General features: G+C 46.5%; 3 protein-coding genes across 3 annotated transcripts in view; all 3 read left to right on the top strand.

Annotated features, from left to right (window-relative positions):
- LOC311340553 (uncharacterized protein) overlaps nt 1-25491 on the top strand; it is a gene marked incomplete at both ends in the record, with an annotated part of 158966 nt that extends 133475 nt beyond the window's left edge. Inside the window, 2 exons of the mRNA XM_084465417.1 lie at nt 13752-14431; nt 25486-25491. Coding sequence (XP_084321543.1) covers nt 13752-14431; nt 25486-25491 — 686 coding nt within the window. The remainder of the gene's footprint in view (nt 1-13751; nt 14432-25485) is intronic.
- LOC311340416 (uncharacterized protein) lies at nt 3104-10192 on the top strand (the record flags this gene model as incomplete). Its single annotated transcript, XM_084465320.1, has 4 exons — nt 3104-4195; nt 6026-7072; nt 8681-9730; nt 10178-10192. 4 exons carry the CDS (start codon nt 3104-3106, stop codon nt 10190-10192), a joined length of 3204 nt encoding a protein of 1067 aa, XP_084321446.1.
- On the top strand, nt 4520-5215 carry LOC311340904 (uncharacterized protein; the record flags this gene model as incomplete). The annotated part of the gene is made up of 1 exon (XM_084465808.1): nt 4520-5215. A coding segment is annotated over one exon (696 nt), but the record flags the coding sequence as incomplete, so codon positions are not given.
- Nucleotides 25492-25786: the final 295 nt, after the last annotated feature.

Below are 25786 nucleotides of genomic sequence, written 5' to 3'. Positions count from 1 at the left end.
AACAACTTCTGTACTAACAACGACAACTGCTGCATCAACGACCACAACTGTGGCACCAACGACAACAACGACAACTGCTGCACAAACAACAACTGCTGCATCAACAACAACTGCTGCACCAACGACAACAACTGCTGCACCAACGACAACAACTGCTTCACCAACAACGACAACTGCGGCACTAACAACGACTACTGCTGCACCAACAACGACATCTGCTGCGCCAACAACCACAACTGCAGCACCAACAACAACTGCAGCACCAACGACAACAACTGCTGCACCGACAACCACAACTGCGGCACCAACAACCATAACTGATGCACCAACAACAACTGCTTCACCAACGACAACAACTGCTGCCCCAACAATGACAACTGCTGCACCAACAATAACTGCAGCACCAACGACAACAACAACTGCAGCACCAACGACGACAACTTCTGTACCAACAACGACAACAACTGCGTCAACGACAATAATAATGACAACTTCTGGACCAACAAAGACAACTGCGGCACCAACAACAACTGCTGCAACAACAACAACAACTGCTGCGTCTACTACAACAACTGCTGCACCAACAACCACAACTGCTGCTCCAACAACTGCTGTACCAACAACAACTGCTGCAGCAATGACGACAACTGCTGCACCAACAACAACAACTGCTTCACCAACAATAACTGCTGCACAAACAACGACAACTGCTGGACCAACAACGACAACTGCGGAACCAACAAGGACAACTGTGGCACCAAAAATAACTGCTGCACAAACAACGACAACTGCTGCAGCAACGACAACAACTGCTGCACCAACGACAACAACTGCGGCACCAACAACCACAACTGTTGCACCAACAACAACAACTGTAACACCAACGACAACTGCTGCACCAACAATGACAACTGCTGCACCAATGACAACAACTGTTGCACCAACAACCACAACTGCTGCACCAACGACAACTGCAGCACCAACGACAACAACTGTTGCACCAACAACAACTGCAGCACCATCGACTACAACTGCTGCACCGACAACCACAACTGCGGCACCAACAACAACAACTGCTTCACCAAAAACGACAACTGCGGCACCAACAACCATAATTGTGGCACCAACAACGACAACTGGGACACCAACGACAACTGCTGCACCAACAACGACAACTGCTCCACCAACAACAACAACTGCAGCACCAACGACAACAACTGCAGCACCAACGACAACAACTTCTGCACCAACAACAACAACTGCTGCTCCAACAACTGCTGCACCAACAACAACTGCTGCACCAACAACGACAACTGCTGCACCAACGACGACAACTGCTGCACCAACAACAACTGCTGCACCAACAACAACGACTGCTTCACCAACAATAACTGCTGCACAAACAACGACAACTGCTGGACCAACAACGACAACTGCTGCACCAATAACAACTGCCGCACAAACAACAACAACTGCTTCACCAACAATAACTGCTGCACAAATAACGACAACTGCTGCAGCAACGACAACAACTGCTGCACCAACGACAACAACTGCAACACCATCGACAACTGCTGCACCAACAACGACAACTGCTGCACCAACGACGACAACTGCTGCACCAACAACAACTGCTGCACCAACAACAACGACTGCTTCACCAACAATAACTGCTGCACAAACAACGACAACTGCTGGACCAACAACGACAACTGCTGCACCAATAACAACTGCCGCACAAACAACAACAACTGCTTCACCAACAATAACTGCTGCACAAATAACGACAACTGCTGCAGCAACGACAACAACTGCTGCACCAACGACAACAACTGCAACACCATCGACAACTGCTGCACCAACAACGACAACTGCTGCACCAACGACTGCTTCACCAACAACGACAATTGCAGCACCAACGATAACTGATGCACCAACAAGGACAACTGCGGAACCAACAACGACAACTGTGGCACCAACAATAACTGCTGCACAAACAACGACAACTGCTGCAGCAACGACAACAACTGCTGCACCAACGACAACAACTGCGGCACCAACAACCACAACTGTTGCACCAACGACAACAACTGCGGCACCAACAACCACAACTGTTGCACCAAAAACAACAACTGTAACACCAACGACAACTGCTGCACCAACAACGACAACTGCTGCACCAATGACAACAACTGCTGCACCAACAACCACAACTGTAGCACCACCGACAACAACGGCAACTGCTGCACAAACAATGACAACTTCTGGACCAACAAAGACAATTGCGGCACCAACAACAACTGCTGCAACAACGACAACAACTGCTGCGTCTACTACAACAACTGCTGCACCAACAACCACAACTGCTGCTCCAACAACTGCTGTACCAACAACAACTGCTGCAGCAATGACGACAACTGCTGCACCAACAACAACAACTGCTTCACCAACAATAACTGCAGCACAAACAACGACAACTGCTGGACCAACAACGACAACTGCGGAACCAACAACGACAAATGTGGCACCACCAATAACTGCTGCACAAACAACGACAACTGCTGCAGCAACGACAACAACTGCTGCACCAACAACAACAACTGCGGCACCAACAACCACAACTGTTGCACCAACAACAACAACTGTAACACCAACGACAACAGCTGAACCAACAACGACAACTGCGGCACCAACATCAACAATTGCTGCACCAACAACAACTGCGGAAACAACGAGAACTGCTGCTCCAACAACTGATGCACCAACAACAACTGCTTCACCAACGACAACAACTGCTGCCCCAACAACGACAACTGCTGCCCCAACAACAACTGCAGCAGCAACGACAACAACTTCTGTACCAACAAGAACAACTGCTGCATCAACAACAAAAACTGCTGCACCAACGACAACAACTGCTGCACCAACGACAACAACTGCGGCACCAATGACAACAACTGCTGCACCAACGACAACAACTGCGGCACCAATGACAACAACTGCTGCACCAACATCCACAACTGCTGCACCAACAACAACTGAGGCAACAACGACAGCTGCTGCTCCAACAACTGATGCACCAACAACAACAACTGCTTCACCAATGACAACAACTGCTGCCCCAACAACGACAACTGCTGCACCAACAACAACTGCAGCACCAACGACAACAACTTCTGTACCAACAAGAACAACTGCTGCATCAACAAGAACAACTGCTGCACCAACGACAACAACTGCTGCACCAACGACAACAACTGCGGCATCAATGACAACAACTGCTGCACCAAGAACCACAACTGCTGCACCAACAATGACAACTGCTGCACCAACAACGACAACTGCGGCATCAATGACAACAACTGCTGCACCAACAACCACAACTGCTGCACCAACGTCAACTGCTGCACCAACAACGACAACTGCAGCACCAACAACGACAACTTCTAAACCAACAACAACTGCTGCACCAACAACAACAACTACAGCACCAACAACAACTGCTGCACCAACAACAACAACTGCTGCACCAACAACAACAACTACAGCACCAACAACAACAACTGCTGCACCAACAACAACAACTGCTGCAACAACAACAACTGCTGCACCAACAACGACAACTGCTGCACCAACAACGACAACTGCTGCACCAACAACGACAACTGCTGCACCAACAACGACAACTGCTGCACCAACAACAACAACTGCTGCATCAACAATGACAACTGCTGCACCAACAACGACAACTGCAGGACCAACAACGACAACTGCTGCACCAACAACAACAACTGCTTCACCAACAATAACTGCTGCAAAAACAACGACAACTGCTGGAACAACAACGACAACTGCGGAACCAACAACGACAACTGCTGCACCAACAACAACTGCCGCACAAACAACGACAACTGCTTCACCAACAATAACTGCTGCACAAACAACAACAACAACTGCTGCAGCAACGACAACAACTGCTGCACCAACGACAACAACTGCGGCACCAACAACCACGACTGTTGCACCAACAACAACAACTGCAACACCATCGACAACTGCTGCACCAACGACAACAACTTTTGCCCCAACGACAACTACTGTACCAACAACAACAACTGCTCCACCAACAACTGCTTCACCAACAACGACAACTGCTGGACCAACAACGACAACTGCGGAACCAACAACGACAACTGTGGCACCGACAACCATTGCTGCACAAACAACGACAACTGCTTCACCAACAACGACAACTGTGGCACCGACAACCATTGCTGCACAAACAACGACAACTGCTTCACCAACAATAACTGCTGCAAAAACAACGTCAACTGCTGGTCCAACAACGACAACTGCTGCAGCAACGACTGCACCAACGACAACAACTGCGGCACCAACAACCACAACTGTTGCACCAACAACAACAACTGCAACACCAACGACAACTGCTGCACCAACAACGACAACTGCTGCACCAACGACAACAACTGTTGCACCAACGACAACTGCTGTACCAACAACAACAACTGCAGCACCAACAACAACAACTGCTGCACCAACAACGACAACTGCTGCACCAACAACAACAATTGCAGCACCAATGACCACAACTGCTGCACCAACAACGACAACTGCTGCACCAACAACAACAACTGCAGGACCAATAACGACAACTGCTGCACCAACAACAACAACTGAGGCACCAACAACAATAACTTCTGAACCAACAACAACTGCGGCTCCAACGACAACTGCTGCACCAACAACGACAACTGCTGCACCAACGACGACAACTGCTGCACCAACAACAACAACTGCTGCACCAACAACAACAACTGCTGCACAAACAACGACAACTGCTGGACCAACAACGACAACTGCAGAACCAACAACGACAACTGCTGCACCAACAACAACTGCTGCACAAACAACAACAACTGCTGCAGCAACGACAACAACTGCTGCACCAACAACCACATCTGTTGCACCAACAACAACTGCAACACCATCAACAACTGCTGCACCCACAACGACAATTGCTGCACCAACGTCCACAACTGCTGCACAAACAACAACAACTGCTGCACTAACGACAACATCTGCTGCACCAACGACAACAACTGCTGCACCAACAACGACAACTGCTGCACCAACAACGACAACTGCTGCACCAACGACAACAACTGCTGCACCGACAACAACTGATGCCCCAACGACAACAATTGCTGAACCAACGACGACTACTGTTGCACCAACATCAACTGCTGCACCAACAACTGCTGCACCAACAACTGCTGCACTAACGACATTAACTGCTGCACCCACGACAACAGCTGCTGCACCAACAACGACAACTGCTGCACCAACAATGACAACTGCTGCACCAACAAAAACAACTGCTGCACCAACAACGACAACTGCGGCACCAATGACAACAACTGCTGCAACAACGAAAACAACTGCTGCACCAACAACGACAACTGCTGCAGCAACGAAAACAACTGCGGCACCAACGATAACTGATGCACCAACGTCCACAACTTCTGCACAAACAACAACAACTTCTGCACTAACGACAACATCTGCTGCACCAACAACGACAACTGCTGCACCAACGACAACAACTGCTGCACCGACAACAACTGATGCACCAACGACAACAATTGCTGAACCAACGACGACTACTGTTGCACCAACATCAACTGCTGCACCATCAACAACTGCTGTACTAACGACAACAACTGCTGCACCAACGACAACAGCTGCAGCACCAACAACGACAACTTCTAAACCAACAACGACAACTGCTGCACCAACAACGACAACTGCGGCACCAAAAACAACTGCTGCACCAACAACAACTGCGGCACCAACGACAACAACTGCTCCAACAACTGCTGCCCCAAGAACGACAACTGCTGCTCCAACAACAACAATTGCGGCACCAACAATGACAACTTCTAAACCAACAACGACAACAGCTGCACCAACAACGACAACTGCGGCACCAACAACCATAACTGCGGCACCAACAACAACAATTGCGACACCAACAACAAATGCTGCACCAACAACAACAACTGCAGCACCAACGACAACAACAACTGCAGCACCAACGACAACAACTTCTGTACCAACAACGACAACTGCTGCATCAACGACCACAACTGTGGCACCAACGACAACAACGACAACTGCTGCACAAACAACAACTGCTGCATCAACAACAACAACTGCTGCACCAACGACAACAACTGCTGCACCAACGACAACAACTGCTTCACCAACAACGACAACTGCTGCACCAACAACGACTACTGCTGCACCAACGACATCTGCTGCGGCAACAACGACAACTGCGGCACCAACAACAACAGCTGCACCAACGACAACTGCAGCAACAACAACTGCTGCACCAACAACAACTACAGCACCAACAACAACAACTGTTGCACCAACAACAACAACTGCTGCACCAACAACAACTACAGCACCAACAACAACAACTGCTGCACCAACAACAACAACTGCTGCAACAACAACTGCTGCACCAACAACGACAACTGCTGCACCAACAACGACAACTGCTGCACCAACGACAACTGCTGCACCAACAACGACAACTGCTGCACCAACAACGACAACTGCTGCACCAACAACAACAACTGCTGCATCAACAATGACAACTGCTGCACCAACAACGACAACTGCAGGACCAACAACGACAACTGCTGCACAAACAACAACAACTGCTTCACCAACAATAACTGCTGCAAAAACAACGACAACTGCTGGAACAACGACAACTGCGGAACCAACAACGACAACTGCTGCACCAACAACAATTGCCGCACAAACAACGACAACTGCTTCACCAACAATAACTGCTGCACAAACAACAACAACAACTGCTGCAGCAACGACAACAACTGCTGCACCAACGACAACAACTGCGGCACCAACAACCACGACTGTTGCACCAACAACAACAACTGCAACACCATCGACAACTGCTGCACCAACGACAACAACTTTTGCCCCAACGACATCTACTGTACCAACAACAACAACTGCTCCACCAACAACTGCTTCACCAACAACGACAACTGCTGGACCAACAACGACAACTGCGGAACCAACAACGACAACTGTGGCACCGACAACCATTGCTGCACAAACAACGACAACTGCTTCACCAACAACGACAACTGTGGCACCGACAACCATTGCTGCACAAACAACGACAACTGCTTCACCAACAATAACTGCTGCAAAAACAACGTCAACTGCTGGTCCAACAACGACAACTGCTGCAGCAACGACTGCACCAACGACAACAACTGCGGCACCAACAACCACAACTGTTGCACCAACAACGACAACTGCTGCACCAACAACAACAACTGCTGCATCAACAATGACAACTGCTGCACCAACAACGACAACTGCAGGACCAACAACGACAACTGCTGCACAAACAACAACAACTGCTTCACCAACAATAACTGCTGCAAAAACAACGACAACTGCTGGAACAACAACGACAACTGCGGAACCAACAACGACAACTGCTGCACCAACAACAATTGCCGCACAAACAACGACAACTGCTTCACCAACAATAACTGCTGCACAAACAACAACAACAACTGCTGCAGCAACGACAACAACTGCTGCACCAACGACAACAACTGCGGCACCAACAACCACGACTGTTGCACCAACAACAACAACTGCAACACCATCGACAACTGCTGCACCAACGACAACAACTTTTGCCCCAACGACATCTACTGTACCAACAACAACAACTGCTCCACCAACAACTGCTTCACCAACAACGACAACTGCTGGACCAACAACGACAACTGCGGAACCAACAACGACAACTGTGGCACCGACAACCATTGCTGCACAAACAACGACAACTGCTTCACCAACAACGACAACTGTGGCACCGACAACCATTGCTGCACAAACAACGACAACTGCTTCACCAACAATAACTGCTGCAAAAACAACGTCAACTGCTGGTCCAACAACGACAACTGCTGCAGCAACGACTGCACCAACGACAACAACTGCGGCACCAACAACCACAACTGTTGCACCAACAACAACAACTGCAACACCAACGACAACTGCTGCACCAACAACGACAACTGCGGCACCAATGACAACAACTGCTGCAACAACGAAAACAACTGCTGCACCAACAACGACAACTGCTGCAGCAACGAAAACAACTGCTTCACCAACAACAACAATTGCAGCACCAACGATCACAACTGCGGCACCAACGATAACTGATGCACCAACGTCCACAACTTCTGCACAAACAACAACAACTTCTGCACTAACGACAACATCTGCTGCACCAACAACGACAACTGCTGCACCAACGACAACAACTGCTGCACCGACAACAACTGATGCACCAACGACAACAATTGCTGAACCAACGACGACTACTGTTGCACCAACATCAACTGCTGCACCATCAACAACTGCTGTACTAACGACAACAACTGCTGCACCAACGACAACAGCTGCAGCACCAACAACGACAACTTCTAAACCAACAACGACAACTGCTGCACCAACAACGACAACTGCGGCACCAAAAACAACTGCTGCACCAACAACAACTGCGGCACCAACGACAACAACTGCTCCAACAACTGCTGCCCCGAGAACGACAACTGCTGCTCCAACAACAACAATTGCGGCACCAACAATGACAACTTCTAAACCAACAACGACAACAGCTGCACCAACAACGACAACTGCGGCACCAACAACCATAACTGCGGCACCAACAACAACAACTGCGACACCAACGACAAATGCTGCACCAACAACAACAACTGCAGCACCAACGACAACAACAACTGCAGCACCAACGACAACAACTTCTGTACCAACAACGACAACTGCTGCATCAACGACCACAACTGTGGCACCAACGACAACAACGACAACTGCTGCACAAACAACAACTGCTGCATCAACAACAACAACTGCTGCACCAACGACAACAACTGCTGCACCAACGACAACAACTGCTTCACCAACAACGACAACTGCGGCACCAACAACGACTACTGCTGCACCAACGACATCTGCTGCGGCAACAACGACAACTGCGGCACCAACAACAACAGCTGCACCAACGACAACTGCAGCAACAACAACTGCTGCACCAACAACAACTACAGCACCAACAACAACAACTGTTGCACCAACAACAACAACTGCTGCACCAACAACAACTACAGCACCAACAACAACAACTGCTGCACCAACAACAACAACTGCTGCAACAACAACTGCTGCAACAACAACTGCTGCACCAACAACGACAACTGCTGCACCAACAACGACAACTGCTGCACCAACGACAACTGCTGCACCAACAACGACAACTGCTGCACCAACAACGACAACTGCTGCACCAACAACAACAACTGCTGCAACAACAACTGCAGGACCAACAACGACAACTGATGCACCAACAACGACAACTGCTGCACCAACAACAACAACTGCAGCACCAACAACTGCCTCACCCACAACTACCAATGCAGCACCAGTGGACCCTCAAGACCCTCCTACAGTAAACGAAGGTTCTCAAGATTTGTCATTCAGTTTGCAACGCACGTTTGACAACTCTTTGTCAGATTCTACTTCTGCAGAGTTCCAGACGTTGGCTGATGAAGTCACAAGAGAGGTGAGAATTTTTTTTTACATTTGCATTAGCCTTACAACAATCACTACTTCAATGCAGCTCATTTCAATATAAATGATTTGCTTATCAATTGACCTCAGGTAAACAAAGGCTTCAAAAAGAGATTTCCTGACACTTTTTCCCGCTCTGTAGTTAGGTCTTTCAGGTAAGCATTTCATTAGATTCCTAAAATGTAATGTTCAACGGTGGTTCAACATTTGTTATACATATTGTGTATATATATATTTGTTATTGACTTCCTTTGTGGCTCTAGGAGCGGCTCAGTCATTGTGGATTTGACTCTGGTCTACACCAACAAAAAAGTTGTTCCGAATGAAACCGTTGCAGTGGAGACACTGACTGAAGCATTAGCCACCGGCACCACCAACCTCAATGTGGACAGTTCTACTATTACCTCGAGTAGGTTCAACACTATATTGACAATTTTAGAGTAAAACCCAGTAGCACTGGCTGTCTTGAATAACACATATATCCTACAGATTAGGATTGATTATGATTGATGAGAACAAATTCTCTACATAGTTTATTCAAACAGCATTAACAACACTAACCCTAACTACTGCAGGACAAACAACAACAACTGCAGCACCAACAACGACAACTGCGGGACCAACAACGACAACTGCTGCACCAACAACTGCTGCACCAACAACAACAACTGCTGCACCAACAACAACTGCGGCACCAACGACAACAACTGTTGCACCAACGACGACAACTGCTTCACCAACGACAACAACTGCTTCCCCAACGACAACTGCTGCACCAACAACGACAACTGCGGCACCAACAACAACTGCTGCACCAACAACAACTGCGGCACCAACGACGACAACTGCTCCAACAACTGCTGCCCCAAGAACGACAACTGCTGCTCCAACAACAACAATTGCGGCACCAACGACAACTTCTAAACCAACAACGACAACAGCTGCACCAACAACGACAACTGCGGCACCAACATCAAAAATTGCTGAACCAACAACAACTGCTGCACCAACAATAACTGCGGCAACAACGAGAACTGCTGCTCCAACAACTGATGCACCAACAACAACAACTGCTTCACCAACGACAACAACTGCTGCCCCAACAACGACAACTGCTGCTCCAACAACAACAATTGCGGCACCAACAACGACAACTTCTAAACCAACAACGACAACAGCTGCACCAACAACTGCGGCACCAACAACCATAACTGCGGCACCAACAACAACTGCGACACCAACGACAAATGCTGCACCAACAACGACAACTGCAGCACCAACGACAACAACAACTGCAGCACCAACGACAACAACTTCTGTACCAACAACGACAACTGCTGCATCAACGACCACAACTGTGGCACCAACGACAACAACGACAACTGCTGCACAAGCAACAACTGCTGCATCAACAACTGCTGCACCAACGACAACAACTGCTGCACCAACGACAACAACTGCTTCACCAACAACGACAACTGCGGCACTAACAACGAATACTGCTGCACCAACAACGACATCTGCTGCGCCAACAACCACAACTGCAGCACCAACAACAACTGCAGCACCAACGACAACAACTGCTGCACCGACAACCACAACTGCGGCACCAACAACCATAACTGATGCACCAACAACAACTGCTTCACCAACGACAACAACTGCTGCCCCAACAATGACAACTGCTGCACCAACAATAACTGCAGCACCAACGACAACAACTTCTGTACCAACAACGACAACAACTGTGTCAACGACAATAATAATGACAACTTCTGGACCAACAAAGACAACTGCGGCACCAACAACAACTGCTGCAACAACAACAACAACTGCTGCGTCTACTACAACAACTGCTGCACCAACAACCACAACTGCTGCTCCAACAACTGCTGTACCAACAACAACTGCTGCAGCAATGACGACAACTGCTGCACCAACAACAACAACTGCTTCACCAACAATAACTGCTGCACAAACAACGACAACTGCTGGACCAACAACGACAACTGCGGAACCAACAACGACAACTGTGGCACCAAAAATAACTGCTGCACAAACAACGACAACTGCTGCAGCAACGACAACAACTGCTGCACCAACGACAACAACTGCGGCACCAACAACCACAACTGTTGCACCAACAACAACAACTGTAACACCAACGACAACTACTGCACCAACAATGACAACTGCTGCACCAATGACAACAACTGTTGCACCAACAACCACAACTGCTGCACCAACGACAACTGCAGCACCAACGACAACAACTGTTGCACCAACAACAACTGCAGCACCATCGACAACAACTGCTGCACCGACAACCACAACTGCGGCACCAACAACAACAACTGCTTCACCAAAAACGACAACTGCGGAACCAACAACCATAATTGTGGCACCAACAACGACAACTGGGACACCAACGACAACTGCTGCACCAACAACGACAACTGCTCCACCAACAACAACAACTGCAGCACCAACGACAACAACTGCAGCACCAACGACAACAACTTCTGCACCAACAACAACAACTGCTGCTCCAACAACTGCTGCACCAACAACAACTGCTGCACCAACGACAACTGCTGCACCAACAACGACAACTGCGGCACCAACAACAACTGCTGCACCAACAACAACTGCGGCACCAACGACGACAACTGCTCCAACAACTGCTGCCCCAAGAACGACAACTGCTGCTCCAACAACAACAATTGCGGCACCAACGACAACTTCTAAACCAACAACGACAACAGCTGCACCAACAACGACAACTGCGGCACCAACATCAACAATTGCTGAACCAACAACAACTGCTGCACCAACAATAACTGCGGCAACAACGAGAACTGCTGCTCCAACAACTGATGCACCAACAACAACAACTGCTTCACCAACGACAACAACTGCTGCCCCAACAACGACAACTGCTGCTCCAACAACAACAATTGCGGCACCAACAACGACAACTTCTAAACCAACAACGACAACAGCTGCACCAACAACTGCGGCACCAACAACCATAACTGCGGCACCAACAACAACTGCGACACCAACGACAAATGCTGCACCAACAACGACAACTGCAGCACCAACGACAACAACAACTGCAGCACCAACGACAACAACTTCTGTACCAACAACGACAACTGCTGCATCAACGACCACAACTGTGGCACCAACGACAACAACGACAACTGCTGCACAAGCAACAACTGCTGCATCAACAACTGCTGCACCAACGACAACAACTGCTGCACCAACGACAACAACTGCTTCACCAACAACGACAACTGCGGCACCAACAACAACTGCTGCACCAACAACGACAACTGCTGCGTCTACTACAACAACTGCTGCACCAACAACCACAACTGCTGCTCCAACAACTGCTGTACCAACAACAACTGCTGCAGCAATGACGACAACTGCTGCACCAACAACAACAACTGCTTCACCAACAATAACTGCTGCACAAACAACGACAACTGCTGGACCAACAACGACAACTGCGGAACCAACAACGACAACTGTGGCACCAAAAATAACTGCTGCACAAACAACGACAACTGCTGCAGCAACGACAACAACTGCTGCACCAACGACAACAACTGCGGCACCAACAACCACAACTGTTGCACCAACAACAACAACTGTAACACCAACGACAACTACTGCACCAACAATGACAACTGCTGCACCAATGACAACAACTGTTGCACCAACAACCACAACTGCTGCACCAACGACAACTGCAGCACCAACGACAACAACTGTTGCACCAACAACAACTGCAGCACCATCGACAACAACTGCTGCACCGACAACCACAACTGCGGCACCAACAACAACAACTGCTTCACCAAAAACGACAACTGCGGAACCAACAACCATAATTGTGGCACCAACAACGACAACTGGGACACCAACGACAACTGCTGCACCAACAACGACAACTGCTCCACCAACAACAACAACTGCAGCACCAACGACAACAACTGCAGCACCAACGACAACAACTTCTGCACCAACAACAACAACTGCTGCTCCAACAACTGCTGCACCAACAACAACTGCTGCACCAACGACAACTGCTGCACCAACAACGACAACTGCGGCACCAACAACAACTGCTGCACCAACAACAACTGCGGCACCAACGACGACAACTGCTCCAACAACTGCTGCCCCAAGAACGACAACTGCTGCTCCAACAACAACAATTGCGGCACCAACGACAACTTCTAAACCAACAACGACAACAGCTGCACCAACAATGACAACTGCGGCACCAACATCAACAATTGCTGAACCAACAACAACAACTGCTGCACCAACAACAACTGCGGCAACAACGAGAACTGCTGCTCCAACAACTGATGCACCAACAACAACAACTGCTTCACCAACGACAACAACTGCTGCCCCAACAACGACAACTGCTGCTCTAACAACAACAATTGCGGCACCAACAACGACAACTTCTAAACCAACAACGACAACAGCTGCACCAACAACTGCGGCACCAACAACCATAACTGCGGCACCAACAACAACTGCGACACCAACGACAAATGCTGCACCAACAACGACAACTGCAGCACCAACGACAACAACAACTGCAGCACCAACGACAACAACTTCTGTACCAACAACGACAACTGCTGCATCAACGACCACAACTGTGGCACCAACGACAACAACGACAACTGCTGCACAAACAACAACTGCTGCATCAACAACAACTGCTGCACCAACGACAACAACTGCTGCACCAACGACAACAACTGCTTCACCAACAACGACAACTGCGGCACTAACAACGACTACTGCTGCACCAACAACGACATCTGCTGCGCCAACAACCACAACTGCAGCACCAACAACAACTGCAGCACCAACGACAACAACTGCTGCACCGACAACCACAACTGCGGCACCAACAACCATAACTGATGCACCAACAACAACTGCTTCACCAACGACAACAACTGCTGCCCCAACAATGACAACTGCTGCACCAACAATAACTGCAGCACCAACGACAACAACAACTGCAGCACCAACGACAACAACTTCTGTACCAACAACGACAACAACTGCGTCAACGACAATAATAATGACAACTTCTGGACCAACAAAGACAACTGCGGCACCAACAACAACTGCTGCAACAACAACAACAACTGCTGCGTCTACTACAACAACTGCTGCACCAACAACCACAACTGCTGCTCCAACAACTGCTGTACCAACAACAACTGCTGCAGCAATGACGACAACTGCTGCACCAACAACAACAACTGCTTCACCAACAATAACTGCTGCACAAACAACGACAACTGCTGGACCAACAACGACAACTGCGGAACCAACAACGACAACTGTGGCACCAAAAATAACTGCTGCACAAACAACGACAACTGCTGCAGCAACGACAACAACTGCTGCACCAACGACAACAACTGCGGCACCAACAACCACAACTGTTGCACCAACAACAACAACTGTAACACCAACGACAACTGCTGCACCAACAATGACAACTGCTGCACCAATGACAACAACTGTTGCACCAACAACCACAACTGCTGCACCAACGACAACTGCAGCACCAACGACAACAACTGTTGCACCAACAACAACTGCAGCACCATCGACAACAACTGCTGCACCGACAACCACAACTGCGGCACCAACAACAACAACTGCTTCACCAAAAACGACAACTGCGGCACCAACAACCATAATTGTGGCACCAACAACGACAACTGGGACACCAACGACAACTGCTGCACCAACAACGACAACTGCTCCACCAACAACAACAACTGCAGCACCAACGACAACAACTGCAGCACCAACGACAACAACTTCTGCACGAACAACGACAACTGCTGCACCAACGACGACAACTGCTGCACCAACAACAACTGCTGCACCAACAACAACGACTGCTTCACCAACAATAACTGCTGCACAAACAACGACAACTGCTGGACCAACAACGACAACTGCTGCACCAATAACAACTGCCGCACAAACAACAACAACTGCTTCACCAACAATAACTGCTGCACAAATAACGACAACTGCTGCAGCAACGACAACAACTGCTGCACCAACGACAACAACTGCAACACCATCGACAACTGCTGCACCAACAACGACAACTGCTGCACCAACGACTGCTTCACCAACAACGACAATTGCAGCACCAATGATAACTGATGCACCAACAAGGACAACTGCGGAACCAACAACGACAACTGTGGCACCAACAATAACTGCTGCACAAACAACGACAACTGCTGCAGCAACGACAACAACTGCTGCACCAACGACAACAACTGCGGCACCAACAACCACAACTGTTGCACCAACGACAACAACTGCGGCACCAACAACCACAACTGTTGCACCAAAAACAACAACTGTAACACCAACGACAACTGCTGCCCCAACAACGACAACTGCTGCACCAATGACAACAACTGCTGCACCAACAACCACAACTGTAGCACCACCGACAACAACGGCAACTGCTGCACAAACAATGACAACTTCTGGACCAACAAAGACAATTGCGGCACCAACAACAACTGCTGCAACAACGACAACAACTGCTGCGTCTACTACAACAACTGCTGCACCAACAACCACAACTGCTGCTCCAACAACTGCTGTACCAACAACAACTGCTGCAGCAATGACGACAACTGCTGCACCAACAACAACAACTGCTTCACCAACAATAACTGCTGCACAAACAACGACAACTGCTGGACCAACAACGACAACTGCGGAACCAACAACGACAAATGTGGCACCACCAATAGCTGCTGCACAAACAACGACAACTGCTGCAGCAACGACAACAACTGCTGCACCAACAACAACAACTGCGGCACCAACAACCACAACTGTTGCACCAACAACAACAACTGTAACACCAACGACAACAGCTGCACCAACAACGACAACTGCGGCACCAACATCAACAATTGCTGAACCAACAACAACTGCTGAAACAACGAGAACTGCTGCTCCAACAACTGATGCACCAACAACAACTGCTTCACCAACGACAACAACTGCTGCCCCAACAACGACAACTGCTGCCCCAACAACAACTGCAGCAGCAACGACAACAACTTCTGTACCAACAAGAACAACTGCTGCATCAATAACAACAACTGCAGCACCAACGACAACAACTTCTGTACCAACAAGAACAACTGCTGCATCAACAACAACAACTGCTGCACCAACGACAACAACTGCTGCACCGACAACAACTGCTTCACCAACAACGACAACTGCTGCACCAACAACAACTGCTGCGTCTACTACAACAACTGCTGGACTGGACACGTCTACTATTACCGCAAGTAAGTTGAACATAAGATTTACAATTTCAGTAATTACCAGTTGTATCAAACTACATTAAATAATAGTAGTAATGGTTTGGAGAGCCCAGTCAGACGAACGCAAAGCATAACTATTTCGCCAATGTTGTTTAGTAGGCTATTTAGAGATTCCGGTTCAAAAACAAAGTTACATGTAATGTAGACATATTAGCTGTAATGTATGTGGTTATTTTAATGCTACTTCAACTACCCCAACAGCAACAACAACCTCAGGAGGACCCACTCTGAAAATGACCATCACAACTGCATTTTGTTTGCCTTTCTTGTTGACGGTCATCAAAGGACTGTTGTTCAGCACATAGAACATTCATGTCTTGTATTATATTGAATGAAGAATATTTTTTGCAAGCTTTTATTAAATTATGTTTACCATGAAATCAACATATTTAATGGCAGCAACAATTTTTTGCATTGAGAATAGAATAACATAATGGTCATTAGTAAGCATCATTTTAGAAAATAGTATGAAGAAGTTGACAATTTACCATTTCCACTGCTTAGCAGTGTGATTTCAACAATAATTTAAATTTGTTTCTTCGCCACGATATAACAAAGTGAAAACAAAAATGCAAAATAAATCAAATTAATAACATTTGTCAGGATAAAATTAATTATTTCATAATTCACACATTTGGCCAAACAATGAAAAAACTAATAAATTGTATTATATTTGTCCTTTTCCAATAAAATGTATGTTGTAGGCTATCTGCATATTTCACTGCTCATTGATAAACACAATAAACTATAACCTATTGTAGCCTACTTGTATTGTATGTGGTTAATTATTGTTGGGGCCGTTAACAATATTCTTGTTCTTTATTGTGGGATTGATGTTGGGGTGTGGCCAGTGTGGACAGATTTGGTCTCCTTCCTGACTCCGCCCACACTTACTGCGTAGGCCTACATAAGCAGGTATTCGGGGTAGGGTGTGTAGGGGACGGGTGGTGGTTTCCGGAGGAGGAGCGGAGTTTGACTCAGCGCGCGGCTTGTTGGCGAACTTTGTTTACTGCATCGGAGAGGTTTGGGGCTGCTACGGATTCCGTATCAAATTGAAACTTTGGGACTGAATCGATCAAGGCTTCCCCGTGAGGGGATAGTTTTTGGGATGGCTTCGGGAGGTGGCCAAGGGGGAAAGGGAAACAGACAGAAGGATGAAGGCAATAAAAGGGACAGGTCGGATGAATCAAATAGTGAGGGGGACAGCGATCAAGGCAGCCGGAAGGTTCCAAAGGTCCAGGGAGAAGGAGAATACAAGTTTCTTGTTAAGTTCAAAGATAAAAATGATAAAGCTTTAAATCCCCTCAAACTGTCGGATGATATAAAAGATAAAATGGGAGGTGTACTCAATGTGAGAATGCTGAGGAATGGAAACGTTCTGGTTTTCTGTAAATCACATGGTCATAAAGCAAAGGCCATGAAAGTACGTCATTTACTTAACAGGCCAATTGAGTGTTTCGTTCCTGGGGGCGGCGGGGTTAAGGGAGTAGTTTACATTAGCCCCGAAATCACTGAGAGTGCTTTAATTGAAAGTTTAAAGGGAGCTGAGATTGAGTCTGCCCGCAGATTCAAACAAGATGGCACAGCGGTATTGCTGACCTTCAAGCAGGAAACCATGCCAGAACGAGTATTCCTAGGGTATATGAGTTTTACAGTGAGAGAATACAGGCGTCCACCATTGCGTTGTTACAAGTGTCAACGTTTTGGGCATGCAGCAGCTGCATGTAGAGGGGACAGGAGATGTGGAAAGTGTGGGGGGGACCATGACTTTAAGCAATGCCAGGTGGAGAAAACAAAGTGCTGCAATTGTGGGGGTAAACATATTACTTCCTTCAGAGGGTGTGAGTACCATATAACAGCTGTGGAAGTTGAGAAAGTAAGAGCTGGGAAGGATATGTCTTATGCAGAGGCAATAAGACAAGTTAAGGGCACAGGGGAAGATAGCAGGCCAGTGGGGACCAGTGCTCACCCGTTGCCAGGAAAAGGGGATATATTGCGGACAGACGAAAAAAAGTCACTTCTTGCATTCATGGTAGATGTTGTGTGGGCAGCAAGGAATATTACTAAAAGGTCTGATGCTATCAAAATTGTGGTGGAGGCGGCTGAAAGGTTTCTTGAGGAGGTTGAAATGGGCCCAGAGGAGTTACACACATTCATGAGGCAGAAGCTTGAGGTGCAGGAGAGAGGGAGGGAGAGAGAAGGGAGGGGCAAAGGCAGGAGTGAGGGAAATGGTAAAGAAGGGGAAATGGACATGACTGAATATGAAGATACTTAATCTGCTGATGTTTTATTTATTACAATGGAACGCAAGGAGCCTTATCGCTAATGGCCAAGAGTTTAAAAGATATGTTGACATTTTTAAAGGAGAGTATAAACCAGCTGTATTGTGTATCCAGGAAACTTGGCTCAAACCCTGTTTGGACTTTGTGGTGCCAGGGTATGAATGTATTAGACAGGACCGAAGTGGGAAAGCAGGAGGAGGGTGTGCAACGTTTATAAGATCTGAGGTGAAGTACCAGAGGGTGCAAATAAATTCCTCTCTAGAGTGCGTGGTGGTAAAGGTGTGGGAAAACAATAAGTGGGTAAATATAGTTAACTTTTATAATCCCTGCTTGCCAGTCAGCATAATAGATTTGGAGGAGATTATGGAACAGATAGGGGTACCGGTTATTTGGCTAGGTGACTTTAATGCACATAATCCTTTGTGGGGAAGCAGGGTAAAAGATACTAATGGGAGCACAGTGGAGGACTTTATGGACAAATATGGTTTAGTATGTATGAATGATGGCAGGCCAACTAGGTTTGAAATTAAGACGGGGGCAGTTTCATGCATAGATTTAGCATTAGCATCCAGTGAATACGCAAGGGTAGGAGAATGGGACAATATGGATAGGTACTCAATGGGTAGTGATCACTTTCCAATACTTTTGAAGTTTGGGAAAACTTTGTTAACTGAGGATCAGACTGGACCAACCTTTTTTAACTATGGGAAGGCAGACTGGGAGAAGTTTTCTAGTAAGTGTGATAGTGGTCTAGACAGTGTGAATGGAGAGGGAACAATAGATGAGTGGAACAACAGTTTGTGTTCAATGATATTAAGTAGTGCATATGAGTGCATCCCTTTAAAGAGAAACTCTAAAACTAGAGTAAGTGTGCCATGGTGGAATAGGGCTTGTGATAAAGCAGTGAGGGATAGGAACTGTGCATATAGACTATTAAGAAGGTGCCCGACAGAGAATAATGCGATAGAGTACAAAAGGCTTAGGGCTAAGGCAAGAAGGGTAATTAAGGTTACAAAAAAAGAGTGTTGGAGAAGATATTGTGGAAAATTGGGCGTGGATACATCAGTTGGTGAAATATGGGCAGCAGTTCACCGTATGTCAGGAGTGGGAAGAAAAAGGAAAATGCCAGTATTGGAGGAAAAGGGAGTTATAGCGAAAAGTGATATAGAGAAAGCCCAAATGTGTGAAAGTAAGTTTAAGGATGTACATAGGGGAGTAAACATCGGGGAGGAAGGCATTAGAAAGAGGAATGAAACGCTAAGAAAAAACGTATCTAAACTTGGGGTTAATGACGATAACACTGATTGTGTTAATTTGTACTTTTCAGTGGAAGAGTTGCGCAGAGCCATAAAAAATGGGGGGAAAACAGCACCAGGGAAGGATGGCATAAGCTATGAGGTTTTTAAAAGACTAGGTGATCTAGTGGTGGAAGAAATGTTAGCACTTATAAATAATGTTTGGAAAGAAGGAAGGCTTCCATTAGCCTGGAAACAGGCAGTGGTTGTCCCAATTTTAAAACCAGGGAAGGAAGCAGAGCATCCAGGGTCGTATAGACCTATTGCACTAACAGCAGTGATATGTAAAATAATGGAAAGAATGGTGACTGATAGATTAGTATACAAACTGGAGAAGGAGGGGTGGTTTACACTAATTCAAAGTGGTTTTCGCAGAGGAAGAAATGCCATGGATTCTGTGATCTCCCTGGATTCGGATGTAAAGAAAGCCATGGTAAATAAAGAGGCAGTAGTTGCAGTGTTTTTGGACATTGAAAAGGCTTATGACATGTTGTGGAAGGAGGGGCTCATCATTAAGCTGTATGATGCAGGGGTTAGAGGCCGTATGCTAAACTGGATACAAGACTTTTTAAAGAATAGGGTCATCCAGGTTAGGGTGGGGGAGGCGATGTCGAATGGAACATGCATTGAGAATGGAACGCCACAGGGAAGTGTAATAAGCCCAGTTTTATTTAACATAATGGTGAATGACATTTTTAAAGACATTGGTTCAGGTTTTGGTTTTGCATTGTTTGCGGACGACGGAACAGTGTGGAAAAGAGGCAGGAACATCAAACACATAACAGAGAAAATCCAGGAGGCATTAAATAAAATAATGGAATGGGGAAGCAGGTGGGGATTTAAGATTTCAACGGAAAAAACTAAATATGTTGTATTTGGCAATAAGAAAACTGAGGGTCAAGGTTTGCAAATGTATGGGCAAGCAGTAGAGAGGGTAAAAGAGTTTAAATTATTGGGAGTAATGTGTGATGAAAGACTGACTTATAAAAAGCACATAGACAGTATTGTGAGAAAGTGTGATAAAGTTATAAATGTCATGCGGTCCTTATCAGGAAGTTTGTGGGGTGCCGGACAGGATACGCAGATGATGATTTACAGGGCAATGGTTAGATCGAGAATAGACTATGGGTGTTTGTGCTACGGGACGGCAGCAAAAACAAATCTCAAGAAGTTAGATGTAATGCAGGCAAAGGCGCTGAGAGTCGTCTGTGGGGCCTTCCGTTCCACCCCAATTGCAGCCTTACTTGTGGAAATGGGGGAGACCCCATTGGGTATCAGAAGGGCTAAGCTGGCTATGCAGTATATCTGTAAATTAAGGGGACATCAAGGGGAGAATGTGGGGGAGCTGGCTCTGGCAGGTGCATGGGAGTGGGGAGGAGCAAGAGTGAAAAGGGAAAGTTTCATTTTTAAAGTCAATGAGGAAATGGGGAGGATGGAGTTTGGGGAGGAGGGGGTGGCCCCGGTAGTGTACTGGCCAACTATACCACCATGGATTATACCAGTGCCGGAGATAGATATAAGTGTGTTAGCTCATGAGAGAACTGCAACAGTTGGGGGAATTGTAAAGGAAAGACTAAATAACACGTGGGGACAGTACATACAAATATACACTGATGGGGCTCAAGACCCAAGGACTGGGAAGTCTGGGTTTGCTTTTTGCATCCCAGATTTGAATGTTGTTAAGTGTAGGCGAGTGTCTGAGGGGGTTTCAGTTTACACCACAGAGCTGCTCGCAATAATCTGGGCTATGAAGTGGGTGGAGGAGGTCAGGCCAGGGCCAGCTGTGATATGCTCTGACTCTGCGTCAGTGCTGATGACATTGAGGGAGGGAGGGCTTGGAGCCAGGTCAGACCTCATGGTCGAGCTTCTTACCCTGATGTACAGGATTGAGCAGGTGGGAGAGTCAGTGGGGTTTATGTGGGTCCCAGCTCATGTGGGGATAGAGGGGAATGAGTTAGCTGATGGGGCAGCAAAAAGGTCTTTAAGAAGGGAAGAAATCGATGTAAAAATGAGGCTGGGGATAACTGAGTGTAGATCAATCATCAAAAAGAACATCATGGCTGTGTGGCAGGAGGAGTGGGATAAGGAAAAGAAGGGGAGGCATTATTACAGCTTGCAGAATAGAGTGACAAAAAGCCAGTGTTTTTTGGGAAAGGAAAGGAGGCATACAGTCATGATGACTAGACTGAGGCTGGGGCATTGCGGACTCGCATGGGACCTACAAAAACTTGGGAAACATGAAAATGGACTATGTGGAGCGTGTAAAAAACAGCAAACAGTGAAACATATCCTGATGGAATGCACTGGTCTCACTCGACAGAGGGAACATCTGTATGCAGCTGTGGAAAGCCTGGGAACAGCACCGGTTACGCTAAAGAGCCTCTTAAATCCATCTGAGAACCAGCCTGGGACTATAAAAGCTGTCCTGGACTTCATAACAGCCACTGGATTACCCCTATGGAAATAGGATGGACTGACTGCGTCTGAAATATATATATTCATGTATATATATATATATATATATATCTTTTTATTTTTATTTTATTTATTTATTTTATTTTTATTTATTTTATTTAATTTATTTATTTTTGTTTGGTGGTTTATTTATTTATCTAATTATTTTGCCTGTGGGTGGCAGCAATGTGCCGCAAAGGCATACAGACTGCCGGAAATTAAAAGAAGAAGAAGAAGAAGAAGGGTGTGTAGGGGAAAGTGCTGACGAAAGCAGGATGACCGTCATTCGTGAATTATGAAGCATGACATGTGAAACGTGACTGTGAACATTGCCGTGGCCATCACGGATTATGTATTGCTTGTTTTTCCTACGTTAATAGGCATACACTTTAAGTTATTAAAGAGTCATGCGCGGGTCAGAAGGTATCCTGTCAGAGTGGCTCGCCGCAAATTGAAATGCGTGGGAAGCCGCAACAATTATTGTTTTTGTGAATCCATGCTAAAATACACATTTATACATTGAAAACACATTGACATTGAAAAATAAGAACCTTTCAATTAAAGCTTCATTCAACCACCTGGCATGTGGCACAGCAAAGGCAGAGTGGCAAGTATATAATAATTTAATTAAAATAGGTTTGAATAAATTCACTACTGAAAACAATTGACAAATTTACTGTTATCAATAATCTCAGCAAATTAGACTAGTAAACCGATTCCATTAAAACCCAAGGCTGTACAATTCTGTTTGGTAAATAATTGTTCCGAGGAACAATTATTTTCCACCAAACGCGTTGCCTCGATCATCGCCTCGCGAGGCAACGCTCCGCACTCTCTCTAGTGGCTGCTTCTGGGAGTTCACCACTTTGTCGATGGAAGTGCCTTGTAATAACTCACGGGAGGCTTCTTATTGCACATTGAAGGAGCTTTATTTCGTTCCTGACGAACACCGTATGCAGCTTAACTTAACATGGCAAAACAGGCGCATTCCCTGACTGAACTTGTTCTGTGCTTTACTGTAGGTTAACTCAACCGTAACAACAGAGGGTTGCTGCCACCTAGTGGACCAGCGGATTAACATGTTTTAATTACTCTGCCCAGTTATCACAGCCTAAGAAATTGAATTCCACCATGAGTCCCTACAGTCCGTCAGTAGGCCTACTCCGGATGTCGATTATCCAATCGCATGGCCGAACGCGCGCTGCAATACACATTCATTTATATAATGTTAACTGAAGTTCAACAAAACCAGTGCTTAAATTGTCTCTTTAGAATATATATATATATTTTTTTTTTTGCTTTTCCTCAGCTGCACAGCCCATTACCCAATGCACATTGCAGGATGCCCCAGTGTGGTGGAGTTCGTGGGTGAGGTGTATGGCTGTATGATTGGCAGAAGAAGCTTTGATTTTCCTCCTGAGACTAACTGCTTTACTTTCCTTACCTAAAAGACTCTTTAACCCTCCAACTTATTCTGTTGTATGTCAATTCCTCTCTAAAGCAGCCAGGCTTGTCCAAACATATCCATAAAGGGCTGGAGTAGCTGCAGGTTTCCATCCCAACTGGGCAGGATCACACCTAACACGACTCATTCGTTCAGATGAACTCAATTTTCACACAGTTGATTCGTCATATCAGGTGTGCTCTTGCTTAGTTGGAAATAAATTATGCAACCACATGTATCTACATCTATGATGTAGATACATCATAGATCTACATCTATGATGTAGATACAAAGTAGATACGATGTCCAGCCTGTCACCTGCCCCACTGCCCAACAACTTGCCAGCCCCACTGTCCAAGTCACAAGCCCCACGAGTCGCCAGCCCCACTGTCCTGACCGTTGCATGAAGCCTCACTTGTGAAGCCATGTTCTCTGACTTGCAATGCTAAAAGAAGTGAAGGAGACCCAACGGGTTCATGGAAAGATGTGAAACGCTCAGCTGAAGAAGCTAATGGATCGGTGGTAGAGGTCCCTTAAACAGACCCAAGCTGACATTGAGGTTCTTGATGAGAAGCTGAGGGGATTTATAGTCACGTATGCAAGTTTCGATTTATTTATTTATTTATACATTCATACACTTTTAACCGAGGCGACATGCACATAGGCTAAAGTAACATTCGATCATATACAGAATTGCATTACACTAAATAACGTAAAGGCTCCAACTTTAAATTATTTGTTGACTTTGAGGATGAATTGTTGAATCTTTGAAGCCTCCATGTAAGCCTGTTTTCCCCTCCTGCTGGCTCTCATCCTAAGGTTGCTATATTTGGCAGATGTAGGGCATAAGTGTTGATGATGCAACAAGAAATGTTAAAATATGTCTTATCAAATATGTTGTCATTAGAGTTCGGCCTTGTCGGAAAATAAGAGTATAAAGACTTTTTTATGGTAAGTAAATATACTGTTACATAAATTGTTAATTGCCTACTACTGAGTCCTCCTCAGTCAAGTCATCCTGCAACTCAACCAGAATGCAGTTATGAGACCGATTTGAAGCTTTGTATTTATTCCATAGTTAGTAGGAGGGGGCAGCGGGCTGATATGTCTTATATTTTATCAGTTTTATGATCAGGC

Source organism: Micromesistius poutassou, assembly GCF_964030765.1.
Source record: "Micromesistius poutassou genome assembly, chromosome: 3".
NCBI lineage: Eukaryota > Metazoa > Chordata > Actinopteri > Gadiformes > Gadidae > Micromesistius > Micromesistius poutassou.
Note: the sequence above shows the minus strand (reverse complement) of the source record. Positions and strands in the feature narration are given on the sequence as shown.